Genomic DNA, 19,550 nt, shown 5'->3' on the forward strand with positions numbered 1-19,550 from the left:
TTTCTTAGCACAGAAAAATCCTCTGATAGAAATGTTATCACATCACCTTATAATTATTATAACCATTAACTTTCTCATCTAGAAAGTAAAACACTAACAAAAGAAAACTGAACAAAATCTGTAAATTAAAGAGATGTACAGAGAAGGAGAAAAATAAAATAGAGAGGGGAAAAAAAATATATCAGTCTTAGACATGGAAGCAATTCTTTACCTTACAAGCTGTTAGCATGTCAGCTACTGCTTTGCGGCTGAGATTTGCTGTAGCAATCACATCCTCCTGTCTGCATGAGTTCCCAGCTGCCACAGCTTTGGCTGTTGCCATGGTGATTCCTTTCGTCATCCGGATTGATTCTTCAGGTGATGATGTCTTTTCTGGAACCTCATTTGACTGAAACACCTTTAAGTGAAAGCAGGAGGAAAGCTTGATACCCACCCATCAAGTCAAAACAGAACAACTCAAACAGAGAAAAAGAGACAGCAACTGGATGCAGACTTCCATTAGCAGGAAACTAGAAACATATTCATAGTACTTCAATATCATTCTCATTTGTTGTGAGCCTGGTCCTGATAAGCCTGCTTACCTACAGACAATACAGAGAAACCACTACTGAGCCCCTGTTGCCAAAACCAGCACAGTGCAGAATAGCCAGAGAACATCACTAAAGTATTCAAACGTCTCTTAAAAAAATGGAGGAGGAGGAAAGATAAAAATTGTATTTTCTCTTACTCTACATTTAGTCTCCATTAGAATCATAAAGACCCCATTTTTCATAAAGACTTGCATGAAAATAGTTTAAATTCCGACAACACACAACACCTATGAATGGAAGAACACATTAACAGTTTTAAGATATAAAAGATAACACATAAACAGTTTTAAGATGATAAAAGATAGGAAACCTTACTTTGAGCTCATATTTCACATTTCCAAGTTTTACTCCATTTGCTTGCCATTCTTTCACTCTGCAGCAGCAATTCAGATGACACCATCAGGAGATGTTTTCTGTACTACACGCATTGCAAACAATGCTTTGGGAGTACCTCTTCATCTTAAGCATGCTAGTGGTTACAGAACCCAGATGTCTTGACAACCAATTAGCCTGGTCTATCCCATGCTCCTGATCAATCAACTTTCACTTTCTCTCTTCAGAAATGGAAGCAATATTAAAAAACAGTCTAATCAAATATGTGGATGACATTACTCAGTGTTGTTCAGATTCAGTCCCTGGAGTTCCAGGTCAAGTTTGAAACACTTTCCTAAACTCGTATGTGCCATTCTTGCTTCCTTTCTACACCAACCCAGCACTCTGCTTTTCTTCCCACAAAAGCACTACCACAGGCCCATTCCTTAGCAAAGCTGACAAAAGGAAAAGGAGGAGGAGGAATATTTCAAAGAGATACCAACTAGACTGAGAAAACACACATGATAACCCTTCAAATATAGACCTGATACATTTTAGAATTTATGCAAAGGAATGACATTCTGCTTTTAGTCATCCAGATTTTCATAAGGATACATAACAGCGACGCGCTAGAAATCATAGAATCACCTAGGTTAGAAAAGCTCCTCAAGATCAAGTTCAACCATCAACCTGACCTACTGAGTCCTAACACTAAACCAGGGCCCTTACAGCCGCATCTACACATCTCTTAAATACTTCCAGGGAATGAGACTCCAACTCCTACATGGTCAGCCCACTCCAGTGCTTGACTGCTCTCTGTGAAGAAATTTTTCCTATTATCCAATCTAAATCTCCCCTGGCACAACTTCAGATGGTTTTCTTGCACCCTATCACACATTACTTCAAAAAATACACCAACACCCTCTCCTTGCTGCAACCTTCTCTCAGGTAGTTGTAGAGAGCAATAACGTCTCCTCTCAGTCTCCTTTTCTCCACACTAAACAACCCCCATTCCCTCAATTACTTCTTATAAGTCTTGCTTTCTAGTCCCTTCATCAGCATTGTTGCTCTTCTCTGCACATGCTTGGGCAACTCAATATCCTTGTAGTGAGAGGCTTAAAAACTGAACACAGAGTTTGAGATGTGGTCTCATAAGTGCCAAGTACAGAGGGACAATTACTTCCCTAGTCCTGCTGGTCACACCATTTCTGATACAACCACCTGCTTTTCATAAATGCATGCTGGCTACATCTGATCACTCAATTGTCCCATTTATGCCATATGATGACATTCAAGATGACTTACCCCATAAAATGCCCTGCTATCAGACTGATTCTTCTGCAATCCCCTGAGTTATCCTTCCTGCCCTTTGTGTAGATTGCAGACAAATTCGCTACCCTCCAGTCAAGGGGAATCTCTCTGGTTAGCCAGGACTACTGGTTAATTATTAAAATTGTACATTCCAGATAAGATACTAAACTAGGAGCTTTTACCACCTGCTGAAAATATCTGAATTCCCAACAGGTATACAAAAATGTTAAGTTTCTTTTTGTTTTCTTTTCCCCTCTTCCCCAGTAAAGATTAATTTCTTGCTTAAAAGAGCACTGTTTTCATCATGAAAAACAGATGCTTTCCGGAGAGCCTCTGAGAAGACAATACCATGTCAGGTGCAGTTACACTCTAAATGTTGTCAATGCACACACAACATACAATGAAGTATTTCCCAATGAAGACATTGTCTATAGATATTTTTTATAGATAGATATGTTTATAGATATTTTTTAAATGGATTTTAATCAAGGAAAGGGGGAAAGAAGAGCCTTTTTCACAAACAAGTATTAATTTATGTCACTGAGTACTAGTGTACTAGTGGAAGAGTAACTGAAAGATGCAGCTACTGTTTAAACTATTATATCTTAAAGAGGAAGGAAACTAACTGTCAAGATCTAACACCTAATTTGGAAGGTAATGTCAATTCCTTTTCTGATAAAATATGAGATACCAGGCTATTTATCACTGGTAATATCATTTCTTAATAAAGAAAAGACAGAAATAAGATTAAACTGCAGGCTTTGATAAAGAGACATTCTGAAAGTCAAGATCAATAAAAAGCGAACAACATTTGACTTAGAAAATAAGGTAAGCAGTGAAAGCTTAATGTCTAAACAACAAAGCCTTTTCCAGATTTTTTATGTGACACTAGCATCTCAAATCTCACAGTGGAAACCATTAACATCTCAAAGTAGACTGAAGAAGACATACACATCTCAAAGAAGCTGAAGAAGCATGTAATTGTATTTTCAGAGATGACATACAACGAATGGAGGTAATGAAACTGCATCTAATTCACTGCAGAGCTTGAGGACTCCCCATGCAGCCTGGTCTGATGAGTTTACTTTCAAAAGCTGCTATGCATGGTTATTTTTATTCTTTACCGTGAGTTCCTGTTTGATGTACTCAATTGTGGCCTCAAGAGCTCTTGTCCCTCGAGTTGCTTCATCTTCTACTGCTTTAACAGTCTTCAAAAGTGATGTGACATTTGTTACCATCACCTGAAAAACAGAAAGGTGAAGAAAAAATGCACAATTCATTCCTCCCATCTTACAGAGATGGCATGTTATGAATCAAGGCAAATTAATATAGTTGTCTTATTACTTCTAGTGTGGCCTAAAAAACAGCATGAACTGTACTTATTATGTGAATAAATATTGACTCTTCTTTTGGCCAGCTTATGAGAGCTCCCTGTAAGTTGCAAAAAATGTGGCATGTCTTACTACAAAATGATACTGCATTTGTTTTTCCCAGGAGAAACTCAATAGTCATAATACAGAGAATAACCTAACAGTCATTGCAGATTGCAGATGTAATATCGTCTCAATCTCCACATCTGGAAATATTTTGTAAGACAGTTTTAAGATCTTTCTGAGGCAAATGTCAAAATATATCTCAGATGCAAGGAAAATGTGGCACAAAAATATCAGACGTGGTGGAATCTGAGTGCTTTTTGAGCTTTTACATCTATGTACTTCCTGGAAACATCTAGGAGAGAGGGATCATTAGTCTTCATAAGCATAATGACTCACCACAGGGTTTTTGGTGTTGTGCTCCCCACCCCTCAAAGCTGCAAGGCCTAAACAAGAAGGGTAACATACTCACATCTTGAGCATATGTCATCATTCAGATTCCAGGACTGAAGTAACAGTTCTTATTATATAAATTGCAGTCTGTAATGGTACAAAAACTGGCCCTTTTGGGATTGCAAAAGATGTTTCTGTTTAGAAAGATTACAGTTCTTCCATCAAGAATACAAGCCATATGACAACCCACAAAGACTGACATGGTAACTCAGTAGCATCTTCTTATTTTCATATACATCCCAGAATGCTACTGATACACCTCAAGGAACCAGAAATTGCTGAAATCCAAAGTTAAGCTGTCTAGGAAGCATGACTGGACCTGATACTTGCAAATAAAAAGTAAGAACAAGATTTCATACCTTGGCAGCCCCCTTCAGCTGGTACATGGATGGGTCATCTGCTGGCTTGCTGGCAGCTCCTTTTGTAGCACCAATGAGGTCAGAAAGGGCCTTTGCAACATCCTTGATAGCATTGATCAGGACAACCTATAGGAATGAGAAACAGACATAAGGCTCAGTCAAGAAATGGATTAAAGTACGATGAAGACTTCCCAGATAATATATAGACACTACAACAGCCTATTATTTTAGGGTACTATTTCAATAACTCCTCCAAATTTGTCCTTTTCACCAGCAGAAAATCAGATGTTGTAAGTATTTTTCTAAACTTCAGAGCAGTTGTTCATTTTAAGAAAAAATAACACATAAAAGAAAAAATAAAAATCTCAGGGGAAAAAAAGTGGAACAAATACTTCTCAATAATTGCATTTTTGTCGCAGTACATAAAATAAGAACACAGCTTCATTTTTGCCTGATTTTGTTCACTGTAATTTGTGTACAAATAAAGTCATTGATACTCCTGAAAAGTTTATTAGCTTTTGGTAGCTCAGATGCTTTATGGCCAAGGAAATATGGAAAGAACCCATGACATAAGACGTGTCAATGTGATTTGCTGTTTCCCAGCTGACTACGCTGTACAGCACTAGCACTGTAAGACTACCTGACATGATAGTTTCAGGTTAAGTCAGCTTTGCCTCTATAGAAAAATGCTGTAATGGCATTGGGTGCTACAGTTATTAGAAATGCTCCATTTAGGACAATTTCCAGCTGGTAATATAAAATTGCTCCAAAAAATATCTATTTGTAACTAATAGCAATTTATTCTAAGTACTGTATCCTCAGCTACATAGAAATACAATGTGAGATAAAACTTCTACATCTGTAAATGTCATTTAAGGAAACTCTTCTGTTAAAAACAAGTATTTCCAGCAGAGTTTTTCTAGACAGGAAAATCTTGGAAGTTTACTCCATCATAGAGGTCAAAACTGAACGCAGAACCCTTCCAGAGCCTTATTTGAGATAATCCACACTGAAGGCTAAAGTTATTGCATTAAATTAAAAACAACATAGATACAGCTACAAAATACTGAGAGCTTGTTAGCCTATGCAAGTAACATACAGTGCCCATCCCAGCTGCCAGATCAATAAAGAACCTTGAAGCGATGCATATCTATCTACAACAAAATGAGGTAAGTCAGGATTCCTATCACAACATAATAAAACTAAGATAAACACTTCATAAAAAGTATCTGAGTGCAAAGACATCAATGAAATAAAAGCAAAAAACTTATACAGAAGCTTGTCTATTTCTGCTCCATGTTCCAGGGTCTTAATTGTATTCTAAAAAATAAGCAATGCCTGATCCAAAAAAGTCCCCAAAGAGATGAACCCTTCAATTTTGACTTCAAGTACTAATCTCACAAGGTCTTATCAAACAAAAACCTTCTCTAGCCTCTTTTTCAACTTCTGTAAATTCCTTTGGTTCCTTAAGAGTATCAGAAAAACCTTAAGAACATCTCACCTGTGTTTCAGGGTCATCTGATCCCAAGCTAGCTGCTCCCAGTTTTACTACCTCAGCAAGCTGGGTGATGGTGTTAGCTGATGACTGAGCCGCTTGAGCCAGTTTGTCCTGACTTGAAGCAGCACCGGAAACCAACAATTTTGTATCTTCAACTAAGGCTTTTGCTGTTTTCAGGATATTTTCCCTGCAGCAAAAAGAAGGAAGCAGACAAGGGAGTGGAAAAGGAAAAAAACATTTCTCAACATTATGCTCACTAACCGCTATGAGGAAGAGCTGATATAAGTCATTGTGCCAGTGTCCACTCATGACAATGTATCACAAGCCAGATAGCAATTAAAAAAGCAAAAAATGACAACTCTTAAAATGATAGCATTACATTTTGAGTAAGATGCAAGGCAGTCAGTGAAGTTACTCAGTCTCGATAAGAAGTGAGATAGGGTTAACAGTAGGATAGATTGCTCCATTTTAACTATGGAATCAAATCTGGCCATGCTGTAAAGAAACTACTTGTCAAACCTCTGCTTTAAACAGCATATAATGAAGAAATGCAAATAATTAAGGAGGGAGGGACACAGTAGCTAGAATGGCAAAAGGAGGAATGTGACTGAGTTAGTGCTCCCCTTTGCTGCCACCACCATATAAGTCCAAAACACGTCTGGAGAAAAAGAAGAAACCATTTTGAGAACATGCTTCATGCATAAGACAAGTTAACTGAGAGCTCTAATTGCATTCAAGTAAAATGTCAGTCTAGAAATTAACTGCACAAGAAGCCAGTGACTAATATTTTCTATGTCACTCAGCATAGCAGAGGGACAGACTGTTGTTCCAGGGTATGCTTCAACTAAGTATTAAATTCCACTACTGCCACCTTAAATAACACACATTAAGAAACTAAAAGATTGGTCTAAGACAACCATTTTAGTCTTCACTCACTTTCAGTTATCTAAACTGAGAAATGAGTCATTGCCATCCCTCTCCCACTTTAAAAAAAATAACATTCCAGGAACATGGGAAGGGAACACTCAGTACTTATACTTCATGCTCAAACGAATTAAGAAGTAATACTTAAAAACATTATTATTCTTCAGTCTAAATGAGTTAAATCCTGCTCTTTAACATGAAAAACTTCCTGAGTTTGCTCATCCATCTCCTTTCTAAACAAATAAGCTGGTTTGAAGAAAAAGAATAATATCCACTATACAATAAGAAAATACTCTGGAACAAGAAGAATGCCAGATTTACTCCACATAAGCCAAAACTGCACCAAAAGAAAAAGCTTTAAACGCTGTTTAAAACCACTGTAATTTCTGTTTTAATATAGATGAAGAAGCGCTATGTTTTAAATTAAATGTGCTCACAGACAATTTTAATTCATAAATATTCTTTAAGAGGAAATTGAGGCCAGTCTTCAGTACCTACCCATAAACCAATAAAACAAGCATTTGTCCTGTGAACTTAAGAAAATGAGCCCTGACATTCACTCTGTAGAACAGCAGCAACTTACACACCACTGCATCTTGCCTCTTTCCTGAGCAACTCCTGTAACAAGGTGGGAAATAAATGCTGACTATGCAACTGCTGTGCTGGCCAACTAGGTTGCTATGTAATTGTTCAGTTAATAAATTGTGGCTGTGAAGCCTCGAGTTTTACAGCAAAGGAAGTCAGTCAGATGGCATAAATCTCTTAATATGCTGAAAAATGCAGTGAGATTATTGCATGCCAGATGCTACTAGAAGGAAAAACTTGCTTATCTCCCCCAAAAGGAAAACATGGCATAGCTGCACCCTATGCATCACTGCTGCTTACAAACATTAAACATATAAAGCATTTAGCAAGACAAACTAGCAGTCAGAATCAGCTGTTGGAAAAAACGTATAGAGAAGATTCCTCTTTAATGTCATGGATCACTGATTCACCCTACTGGAATGACAGCGAATGCTAGTTTATACACTGATGAAGCTTAATCAAAAACAAAAAGGACAAATCAGAGTTACAATTGTGGTTATCTGCTGGAAGTGCTCTTAGTAGATGTTCTCCATCTGTTTAAAATTCTTTCCTCACAGAAATAACAAAGTGAAGTTTGCTGTCCTCTACACATATCCTATTTTTCCCACTTCTATTCACATTCTTCTGCTTCATTTGACTGCATTCCTGGGAATCTAGTAAAGTAAATATTTACCTCCATATGCCTTTTGCTTCTGCCAGTTCCATTCTTTCCCTTTGCATGCACTATTTGTTTTCATTTATACTGACCTGTGGTCTGCAAATGATTCGTTGTTTTCAGCATTAAGGGTTCCAGCAGTAGCAAACATGATAGTGGTGTCTAGATCTGCAATTATCCCAGACACAGCACTGGCTGCAGTAATACAAGCTTGCGTGCCTTTGTTTCCTGCTTGAAGAGCAGATAAAACTAGGGAGACCTGGAAACAACATAAAGGAATAAGATTGTGATTGAAATAAAGCCTATTATCTGATATTGAGTCAAGCTAGCTTTTAACAGTAGAAGCCCATTACTGCAATTTGTCATTCATACAAAGACAGGTTTGATTGGGCACTATATACAATAAATGACATCATAAAGGCCTTATCAACATCAATTTTAAGTATAAAGAATTACGTTTGGCAATCAATACTACAAGCATGCATCTTCCTTACTATCTGTAAGAAAGGAAAGGTGTCCCTGCTACAATAAACAAGAATTCAAATTATCTTGCAAAGCTTTGTGCTGTCAATAAGCAGCCTGCTCACATTTACTTCAGAGTCAAAATCGCTTTTCCATCATCTCTGGTACTGCTTGGTAATGCAACCACGGGGTTGAAGAACTTGCTTTGTGAGTCTGTGTTGTCTTACAGACAGTAGTAAAGGAGGTACACCTCTGCTGGCTGATGCTATGTAACTGCTATTGCTGAGGTGAGATCCCTCCTCCCTGCTGTTAATAAATACACACTTTGTACAAGATGTGAGGAAAATCATGGCTCTGAGTCAATATCTTGTACTGTTCATAAACACAATGCAGTGCTATAGTGTTAAGATGCCATTGCCACTCCGATTTACCTTCAAAGAAACACTCACTTGAAAACAATCACTATCTGGCAACAAACATCTGCATCCCAACAACACTTAGGACTGAACAAATGCAATCCTATATCCTTCCCCTTCTTCCCCCAAATACTGCTTTTGTAGTAGAATCACTTGAATTGGAAGGGACCCTTAAAACCATCTAGTCCAACACCCTGCAATGAACGGGGACTGTTCTGGATCTACTATCTGTAGATAGATCGGGTTGCTCAGAGCCTGGTCCAGCCTGACCTTGAATGTCTCCATGGACAGGGCATCTACCTCTTCTCTGAGCAACCTGTTTCAGTGCCTCGCGGCCCTTAACGTAAGAAATCTTCCTTATATCCAATCTAGATCTCCCCTCTTTTACTTTGAAACCATCTCCCTTGTCCGTTACAGCAGACACTGCTAAAGAATGGGACAGACTCTTTCTTTGCCTTTCCCTTCAGATACTGAAAGGCCACTATTGGGTCTCCCTGGGATCCTCATCCAGGGATATTTATACTAACCTCTAATAGTACAGTTCTGAGATTATGTACAAACTTTTCCCCTGAACAGGTGCCTGTGATTCACTATTAATGTCATTTACAACTGTAATTCTCCTTACAAGAAACTCTGCCTTTGTTCAAATTTAGAATTGCTGATAATCTGGGGTACAACACAGTAGAGAAGTTGTACATCTGAGAGCATACTAACACAGGCTGAACAAGTGATGTTCCATGAAATCTAAATGAAGCTGGCATTCAATTCTCCATTTTCATTTCCCCCCAAAGGCGAACTACATATCACACACATCCAAGACCAAGAAAACCAAGACAGGCTGAAGATGCTATTCTAAGCGCATTAGAATGGCCCAGAGAGCAGAGAGAATGCTGATACAGAAAGAAAGTATCTTCAAACAGCCTCATTGTGTTATCTGTGGCCATCTACATGGACTTAAGTGTTTCCAGGGGAAGTGTCTCATAAGACAAGTGCCATCTCCTGCCTTAAGAATAGTCTCCCTCTGGTATAAGGATGAAGTTTTAAAACAGGATTAGTACTGATTTAGTACATACAGTGTAGTGAATATTTGAAAGAAATGAAACAAAGTAAATTTACTTTAATTGAGTCAATATTCTAGTATAATGGTAAGTTTTATATATAAAATAACTAGTGCCTATACAACTAGACTGACTGATTCCTTGAGGTTAATATCCTACCTTTTCAGTCACAGCACGAGCACATTCTATCAGTTCCCTTTTGGTGTAACTGTCTGTAGGGCAAATCTGGAGAGCTCCAGCTTTTTGCACGAGAAAGATACAGCCGTGACCAAGTTCTTGCACCCGAGTCTTGATCTGGAACCCTATCTAGATGATAAAGGAGGCACAGGGTAGAAGGGAGAAAAGTAAGTAAATGTCACACTAGTACACATTTGTGTCAACACAAATAGAAATACAGTCACTCTGGTGATTCTTTATTATGAATATTCTGCCCATCAATGTATTTTCTGCAGAGACTGGGTAGATTTAATATAGTCTGTTCCCATAGTAGAACCCTGGAAAAGACCTACTTATAAAACTGAAGTGCTAGTGAATTGGTCCAGGGGACAAGAACACATCTATAAGCCTAACATGGTTAGCGTAACACATTTATCCAAGTCAAGACTACTTAATTCAAGCACACACAACTTCACCAAAAAGGTTGCATGCATTTGAATAAGTTAATTTCCCAGAATCTCAAAGCAGAAAAGTTACTGTCAGCATGAGATGTCTTACAGGTATTCATGATGAGTAAAAAGAAAATGCCTACTCTACACTGCTGAAACCAGGTTGAATAATACATGAATTCTTTCATTCATTTCTGAGTCAAGTACAGATTCTCAACACTCCACCAATGTTCATCAGTATAAAGACAAACGCAAGCTATTGCTTTCTGTTTAGCTACTGAGTGTGGAGCACTGAAGTAGTCTATCAGTGGTAAAATTACCAAGTCAAAATCCCTAAGTAGATCTTTTATCTAGATAATCTGATACATCTGGTGACAGTGATACCATCTTACCAGATCTGAACCAAGTCTTTCTATGCTCCATAATCAGAGGAATTCAATGAAAAGAAGAGAGCACAAAGGATTTATGTTTTGCTCACAGAATATGCAGCACCTACTATGGCTGGCCATGCCATGGAGGCAAACCACAAGCACAAGAAGCACAATGGCATGTAAAGAAGTCCCTTCCTCCACGTGATATTCTGATTCTATGGTGCGAAAGATGCCCTGGCAGACAAAGACAATTGTGTTCCTACTGTTTGCCCATATCCCACTTTCAGAACAGGAAGTTAGACTTGAAATCTCTTACAGCAAAAAACAAACAAAAACAAAAAAATCCCACAACATATATGTAATTCATTAGACCCCATGAGATGAAGAGCTTTCTTTGTGTTTGCAAATTGTTTCTAAGTTACCTGGAGGAATTCCTCCCACTGCTGTCTATTATTATGAGCTGTTTGTTTTTGAAACTAGATGGAGGGGTTTTTATTATTTGATCAAGTAATTTGTACAAAAAGGCATGAAAGCACAAAAAAAAGTAAAATGCTGCTCTTCTTGCATAATCCCTTATGATTGTTAAAAACCTGTTGATTCCTAGTAGGAAACTTGTTCCATAGGCATTTTCCGTGCATCGAAAGGACTTAAAAGAAACAGAAGCTAAAACAGGTTAAAATTTCCAATGATCATCAAAAATGTTTCACAGTAACTCCTACTTCCTATTCCACTACACTCACACATGGTAATGTGAAGGCTGAGATGTGCTGTCAGTAAATATGCACTCTGTAGCACAACGCACAGCTCAGCTGTAGCCTACAAAGCCACAGAGAAAAGAGACCATATTTTGGCTCAATGTAAAGAGTGATGTCAAACACAAATCAGATCTCTTCATAAATTATAATAAACAGTACTTATGAGACTTGTCTGTAACTAAATGCTGATACTTTAAGGTTCCATGCAGTCTTGAAAAGACAATATTTTGTTAGGTTCAGGACCTCAGGCCCTGCTATTGTCCCAGAGGGCAGAGCTCAGTGCAGCCCTCTGTGAGGAGCTACAGCTACTGTGAGGCCTTGCCTCAGCTCCTCTGCTTTGGGCTGTGAGACCTCAGCCACTCCTCATATATCCTACTCTCTAGACCTTTCACCATCACTGTGTCAGAATCAGCAACAGCTGCAACCATATTACTGCAACTGAGTGATGTGATTACCTCCTGTTATTTTGCTCTATATGTATTTTATTCACTACAGTAAAGGAATACCCATGTTGGTGCCATTGTATGCACAGAATAAAGAGGTCTAAAAGCTGCAGACCTCCTCTGGTTCAGCGGTAGCTGCAGCCATTCGGCCCTGGAGAGCCAAATGCCCATAGTCATTGGTCATTTGTGATGCAAGTCCTCCCAACTCTTCCGGGTTAGTAACCGACTTAGTCATCTGAAAAAAGAACACAGGCAAGAGAAAAATGACAGGCATGAGAATAATCTGTTAATACACTCCAGTTTAGAAGCACACTCATTTATTTGATCACACTGATGAAGTGAGGAAAAACGCCTAAAGTGTAAGGGAGTTGTTCTCCAGTAAGAATTCTGTGAGGAAACTCAAGCAAGCATGCTTTATTAGAGTCACGATAATCAGGCACTCGCAGAACATCTGGAATAATCAAGGAGCAGCAGTTAGATCTCGCAGTTCACTCTTTGACACAGTGGAGCAATAGGCCGGCTGCACAGTTATTCCCATTGGATGACAAAGTGGGATTTATCTTTCAGAGCCACCTTATGATGTCAAAGGTGAGCCAGCCTGTGTCAATCTCAGCTGCTGTGGCACAGGAGCATAACAATTGAGAAAGTCCCAGGATCAATGCAAGACATTTCTAAAATGTGAGAAGAAGGATAAAGTATACCTTGGTATATACATAACTGTGCATCTTTCTGGAAAATATCTACTTTTTAGACAAAAATATTTCTTCTTTGTCCAGTTTATGTTAGCAAGAGGCATGAGATTTCTTCCATGGGGACACAACTAGTTTTAAACAAATTCTTACTATTTGCAAATAAACGGTCATATCATAGAGAGCAGTAATATGGACTGCAGAACTGAATAATTTCTTAAAGATCATCTCTCCACAGGACATTTTTGCATCTAGCATACACAAATAATCCTCCATCCCTCCTGAAAACAAAGAAAGTGTTCTTCAAAACTCAAACACTTCATTTTGTTACACAGAATAACAGTGGTTTAATTAAAAACATTTTTTTTCCTTCGTTGTTTTTAAACGCAGATAAGCTCCACAAATGCATGAAAAAACACTATAATATCTTAATCTGTATTCATTCATAAACATTATAGGGATCTGAAAAAATTGATGTTATTTCATGGGCTAAATTAAATAGCAGCACACACTGTGAAAGGTCAACCTGAAGTCATCAATAAATGTATGGCAGTATTTTGGTGATAATTAAACAGACTGACCAAAAGGTATTTAAGTAAAACATTTTCTTTGTATTTCTAACACAAAACAAGTAAATAAAACGTATTTTTGTAGAAGAGCCACAACACAACCCAGAGACCCAGCGCTCCTAGAGAACACCCCTATCAGCACATCTGTAAGGTCACCTGAGCGTATTTTACAAAATCGTTTTTTTAATTCTTCCTAAATAGATAAGGCTATAGGAAATCAGCATGACAAAGAGTTACACATCAGCGTGTAAAGCATTCCACAATTCCTAAATACACAGAAGAGTTTTTCATCAGATCTAGCCAAAATTCTTACCATTTCCTGTGCTGTAATGGCAATGGCTTTAGAGTATTTCACCACAGTGGTCTGATAATCAACAAATGTTCCCTTGTGATCTGCAGGTGTACTTTCATCCAGCTGCAGAAATGTGCGAAAATTATGGGAAAAAAAAACTTCATAATAAATGACAAACTTTCCACATAACACTGAAATTATGTATTCATTTTAATACCCTCTCTTGGACTAAATGCACCAGGAGACATATATATGGAACTCTAAAAAATGCTTTACATTATCTCATGACTGTCAAATAGAATCTAGATTTAATTTTTTTTTTTTTAACTTAAAGTCTTTGAGTGCAAGGCCAACTTGCATGGAAAGTTCATATCAACTCTTACTGTTCTCAACAAATGTAGAAAGCTACAGGAAGAATTAACTCTGAGGAAAAAAATAAGTAAGATTCCCTTATGAGTTAACAGCTATGGTTCTGCATGCCGTTAGAATGCACATCCACACAAAAAACATGCCAACAAACAAGAAATGCAAAAAGATGAATTATTTGGTTCAGCTCATTTATACTTTACAACTGCAACATTCCAGAGTGGCACCTTTCAAAAGGTAGAAAAACTGCTTAGGCTTTACTGTTTTCCCCATTGGCACTAATCTGCTTCAAGGCAAACCAGCTGATCACTTACACACACTAACATAAAAGGTGAATAGGAAAAAGGATAACAATTAGAAATTCAGATGACCTGTAACTACGACTTTCTTTCACTACCAGTATGGTACCAGACTAAAACATTCCCAACTCATTCTAACCACCACCTGCTACCCAGTTTAGAATTATGAACACCATCCTATGCTGACATTGATTTCACAATTTGTATTACATCTGAAACAATCTCTGGATTGCCTGTTTTTCCATGTCAACTGCCACATACTGAAATGAATTAACAGTATCTCCTACACTTCAGATCTGGTGCCAAGGAAAACCATGCTCTGTTCTTCTCTGCTCACCTTGCTCATTGCCTCTGTTATCGAATCTACCATACCTCCAACCATGCCTACTTCACTAGCAGCTTCATTTAAGGTAACCATGATATCATCCACAGCCTCTTTCATCAGTTGAGCTGCCTCAGTAATTGCATCATGAGTATGTGATGCCTGAAATAGAGAGAATAACAAGATAAAAAATTAAACCAAAAACATTCTGTCAAAAAAAGGAAAAAGATTTTAAAGCCTTGTCTTAACCCCAAGTCTCTGTAATAAAAAAGGTTGTAAAAATCAAAACTTGTTTAAGCAAAGACACTAAAAATTGAAGAAAAAATCAACTGCAACATCTGCAAACAAATTAAAGAGTAGGTGCTCCATCACACAGCTGTTCCTCAAGATACTGTGCATGCTGCACCTGCCCCTGTCCAGTAGGTGCAGGAGCACCTCAAGGCACTGGGCACACCATACCCACCCCTTACTGAGCAGGAATGTGCATACCTCTAAGTGCTGAGTGGGGAGATTTGTGCCCTCTGTCATTTATTCCACCAGTGTCCAACTGTTTTCCAAGTCTTCTTTAACACCTTACCTCAATTTTGGTACTATGTCCACTGAAAGACCCATTTTACCCTCTGACTTCTCATTGCTATGCAGTGACCATACCTTGGGATTTCCTCCTCCTTCTTTGGCTGCATACAACATCTGTAAGGCAGACTCTGCTAATGTCTTGCTCTGGTCCAACACTGTCATTTGTTGCTGATGATCCAGAGTTTTGGATGCTACGCCAACTGCAGCTAACACCAAGGGTTCAAAGTAACTTGCCAGCTGCGTAACCTAGGAAAGCCAAAACAACATAATCAACAGTCATATTAAGACTATTTCAGAACTGAGATGAAGAATGCTACTCTCTAATTCAACTCAGATTAGCTAAAGTAGCACACTGTTGTAATGTGTAAGAGCTGTCCATTTAGTTTGTAATATATGCCAGGGTGATTTTGTGAGTCATGAGTTTTCAGTTCTGTAATAATGCAGTGTTTCTCCCCTCAGAAGCACACAGTTGAGGGTTCATATCAGCTGAAATCACTTTCAACACTGACTTGATATCCTTACGGGTTCCTTCCAACTCAGGATATTCTATGATTCAGTGATCGTAAGTTGCACAGTCCTTAGCAGTGCAAAGAAAACAAGTCAGCCCTGTGCAACAGTTCAACCTTCAATTACACACAACAGGTCATCAGTGGCACTGCACTGGATTTGTACAGTTCTGTTCACCTCAAAGACTGTTGAGATTCACGTCCTTCAAGCCCTAATCTAACCTGCACTGGATTATCATGCAGACTTGGAGAGTTCTCTCATGAATAAGATGCCATAAAAGGCAGAAGCTCTACCATTTCCCTAGACACAGGTCATCACTTCTCATGCATTAACTGTAGTACAAGGCAGCCACTTTGCTAAGGAGATGGATGGTTGAGTGCCTGCAACAAAGTGGTAGGCTGACAGGGCATGCTACAAAGATTACGTGCCAGGCACAGACTATGTGCCGAGTTAACTACTTGGGTTCAATACTTTGTTTAAAATACTGAAAGACACTTCGCTACGCAAGAAACTTCTGTTGAGGTAATTGACTCTTCAGAAATGTGTGTACTCAGCATCTTTTTTCCTCCTTTCTGACCCAATTTACACTGGTATGAGGAAACATCTGCTTTTGGCTAAACAACAGTTCAAAGAACACGATGAATTTAGTAGCTTCAAGTTACATCTCTCTGAAGCTTTTCCAGAGGAAAACAACAAAAACGCTAAGATCAGAAAGCACATATTTCACAAACATAAGATCTTTTAAACTGCACCCAGGTGAACAGCAGGAGCCATACCTTTTGCATTCAGAAGTACTAGAATACTAGAGTAAACTGCTTATATGCACTTTGGTAAACGTTTATCAAATGAGTGAGAGAAGGAATGTGACTACCTGTTATCTTCAGCCATGTCTAGTCAGTAGAAATAGTCTCCCTCAGAAAGTGGTAAGCAAGCACTTCACACTGCTTAGAAACAAGTCTAAGCCTCCATCTTTGCTTTTCCCTTCTCTTTCTTAATTTGTCCTTTCTCCACTAATCTCTCCCACACCAAAAACTTCAGCGGATGTGCCTTGCTTATGGCTGAAAACATAAACAATCTTTAGTTGGTCTCAGCCCCAAGTATTGAGAAATCCCAGATCTTCTTTCCTTCCAAGTACATTCCTTTTCTCTTTCAAATGAAGTGAGAAGCATTGCTTTATTGTGGTCTGCCCTTTCTGTCCAACTGTTCAAGACTTCGTTAGGACTGCACCTTGTGCCCAAGCTGTGCTGCCTCTCCCCGAGCTGCGGTTGCTATTGGATCAATCAGATGGCCAATTTCCTGAACGACTGATGTCAGCTGCTCCTGTAGAGCCTAATGAAAAGAGAAGTTGTCAGTTACTGTTACAGCTGTACATTAATCAAGTCATGCCACACCATAACAATCAGACTTTGACGATCTAAAATACTCCAAACAGTTAAATGACCCACTACACCATGATACAAACATCCATGCTGCCCATCTGATTTCCATGATCATTTCTTCTCCTTTATCTAACTTCAACTACAAGAACATTGAGGTAGGCCCTGCTGCTGTAAACAGCATTGATACGGCAGGTTTGGGGAACAAGGGAAAAGGTGGCTCCCTCCAGTTGATCGCAGGAAATTCAGGAGCAGCTGCCTTATATCATTGCAATATGGCAGCCCCCAACCCCCCCAAACACAAAACAAACAGAAAAACACAACAAACAAGGAAAGAAAACAAACAAATATAACATCTGTTCTTGCCCTGCCTAGGGGTCAGTATCACTGCACTTAGAGGAACCAGCTGGAGCTCCTATTTAAATGTGAAGAGATATTTCTCAAAGTAGACAATACAGCACAAGAGCTCTGCTGTAGACTGTGAAACCAACAGCAGAAATTCAGCAGTGGAGAAAGAAAAAAAATAATTTATTACATTAATAAAGAAAGACATTGTAATTTAAATCACTGGTCTTCCAGTAATAAATAAATTTCAAAAACATTCTAACTTTCATGCAGCAAGTTGTCAGGAAAACATTAAATATCAGTCAGTCACATCAGCAAAGGAAACCAAAATAATACAATGGTGGTCTTTAAAAATAACTACTTTCACCACTGCTTTTGGCCAATGACTCTATTACCTTTCCAGAAGCAACACAGTTTGGCCAGGATGTGCTTTTACCCAGAAAGACTTCAGTGACAAATTCTCCCCTCAGGCATAGATTCTGCTAAGTGCTTGGCTTTACATGTTCAAACACACAAATGCTGCAGGATGAACGTGACTGAGCAGTGTTCCTCTGTTACTACATCACCTCCCTTACCTCAACTGAGATGTCATCCCTTGTGGCCAGACTCTGACTGACAGCTGCAAGTGAGGCCTGCTCAATGTCTCTGATGCATCTGTTGATCCCATCTATAGAGTAATCACATTCTCTCTGGCCTGGGGCCTTATCCCTGAAAGACAGCAGTGGTAAATTTGATCATGCTAGGAAGGAGACAGGCCCTATCCTGACTGTATACCAGTGCTCTTCATTAACTAGGGATACATAAAGCACGTGGGAGGAGGGCACAATGCTTAAGTTAGCTTTGTCGTATTGACAAGACTTGGACTTATGCACTGAGTACTTCACACACGGAGGAAATCTCCTCAGGCTAGTTAGGTAATTAGCCCAATAGAAAATGTCAGCATGAAAAGGCAACAGACAACAGGAGGAAATATTTCTGTGCAATTGACCGATCCAGAAAACAGTTCCTTTGGTATTATCTTTTACACCCAATTCCCTGGTATCTGTTAATGAAGATTAGTTTCCAGATAGTTTCTCCTGACAGTTTGCTATTTCAGCAAACGATTAATTCAAATGCATAACTCCTTAGTGCACTATGCTCTGACAATTTTAATATTGAATTGATATTGAAAGGCAAAAGATGGAGTTTAAAAGACGAGTTTAAAAGTTTTCAATAAGTAATGGATATACAGGTTTAGTCCAAACATTAACAAATGTTCACGCTTTCTAACAGCATACTTGCAACAAAGCCAAGAAGATTACAACATCGAATGGGTAACAGAAATCCACTATATACAACTACCATCTCACCTACCCACCAAAACTACTCTTTACCACACACTATGCTGTTAAGCAGTCTGGATGGAAATCACATTAGCTAATCTTGTTATTCCACAGCATGCCCTCCTATGTTTACCTTTAACTGGATCACAGGTGGAACAGGTGAAAAACAGCAGAACGTTGATTACAATTAAACAGCATACATCACTCAAGTTATTTCCATTAGTGAAGAATATCACAGCACCATGGGCCACAGAGTATTATGCTTCATTTTTCCTTTATTTGAACAGCTTAAATCTTGACATAAAAGCATTTACTATGGAAGACATACCTGATAGAGGTGATAAGACTCTTTATAGAATCTGAGACAGTATGGGAATGCCCAGCTAGCACTGACCATGTAGGAGGGTCTTTTGGATTGATTGCTAGAGAACGAGCTGTTTTGATCAATAAAGAAGAGCTCTCCAACATTGTTTTAGCAGAAACTAGAATTGGCTCCTGCGCTCGTGATCCCTATGATCAAAAGGCAAAAGATCACAAAGAACATTTATATCATTATTTGAGTTTGTCCACACGTTCTGATACTGAAAAAAATAAAAGGTTTAACTGGCAGCAGTGAAATAACACGATCATTTCTTGTTTTATACTACAATATTTACTGATAATCAACATGCAAATAGTGGTTGTGAATGCAGTTCAACTGGTTCTCTGCACCATACT

At 38.6% G+C, this 19,550-nt stretch overlaps 1 protein-coding gene across 3 annotated transcripts in view; it reads right to left on the minus strand.

Annotated features, from left to right (window-relative positions):
• Window positions 1-172: 172 nt before the first annotated feature.
• LOC100539565 (talin-2) overlaps window positions 173-19,550 on the minus strand; it is a 77,118-nt gene continuing 57,740 nt past the window's right edge. Inside the window, exons 37-49 of one of the 3 annotated variants that reach the window (XM_010717310.3) lie at window positions 19,162-19,343; window positions 18,087-18,219; window positions 17,018-17,119; window positions 15,359-15,529; window positions 14,723-14,869; window positions 13,742-13,843; window positions 12,286-12,405; window positions 10,156-10,302; window positions 8,153-8,319; window positions 5,900-6,083; window positions 4,399-4,524; window positions 3,338-3,454; window positions 173-397 (exon numbers count right to left, since the gene is read on the minus strand). In XM_010717310.3, the coding sequence (XP_010715612.1) occupies window positions 188-397; window positions 3,338-3,454; window positions 4,399-4,524; window positions 5,900-6,083; window positions 8,153-8,319; window positions 10,156-10,302; window positions 12,286-12,405; window positions 13,742-13,843; window positions 14,723-14,869; window positions 15,359-15,529; window positions 17,018-17,119; window positions 18,087-18,219; window positions 19,162-19,343 (1,908 nt within the window). In that variant the 3' untranslated portion in view covers window positions 173-187. The remainder of the gene's footprint in view (window positions 398-3,337; window positions 3,455-4,398; window positions 4,525-5,899; window positions 6,084-8,152; window positions 8,320-10,155; window positions 10,303-12,285; window positions 12,406-13,741; window positions 13,844-14,722; window positions 14,870-15,358; window positions 15,530-17,017; window positions 17,120-18,086; window positions 18,220-19,161; window positions 19,344-19,550) is intronic. The other 2 variants (XM_019619427.2, XM_019619428.2) reach the window with 2 other exon arrangements.

This window comes from Meleagris gallopavo, chromosome 12 (assembly GCF_000146605.3).
Source record: "Meleagris gallopavo isolate NT-WF06-2002-E0010 breed Aviagen turkey brand Nicholas breeding stock chromosome 12, Turkey_5.1, whole genome shotgun sequence".
NCBI classification, from domain to species: domain Eukaryota; kingdom Metazoa; phylum Chordata; class Aves; order Galliformes; family Phasianidae; genus Meleagris; species Meleagris gallopavo.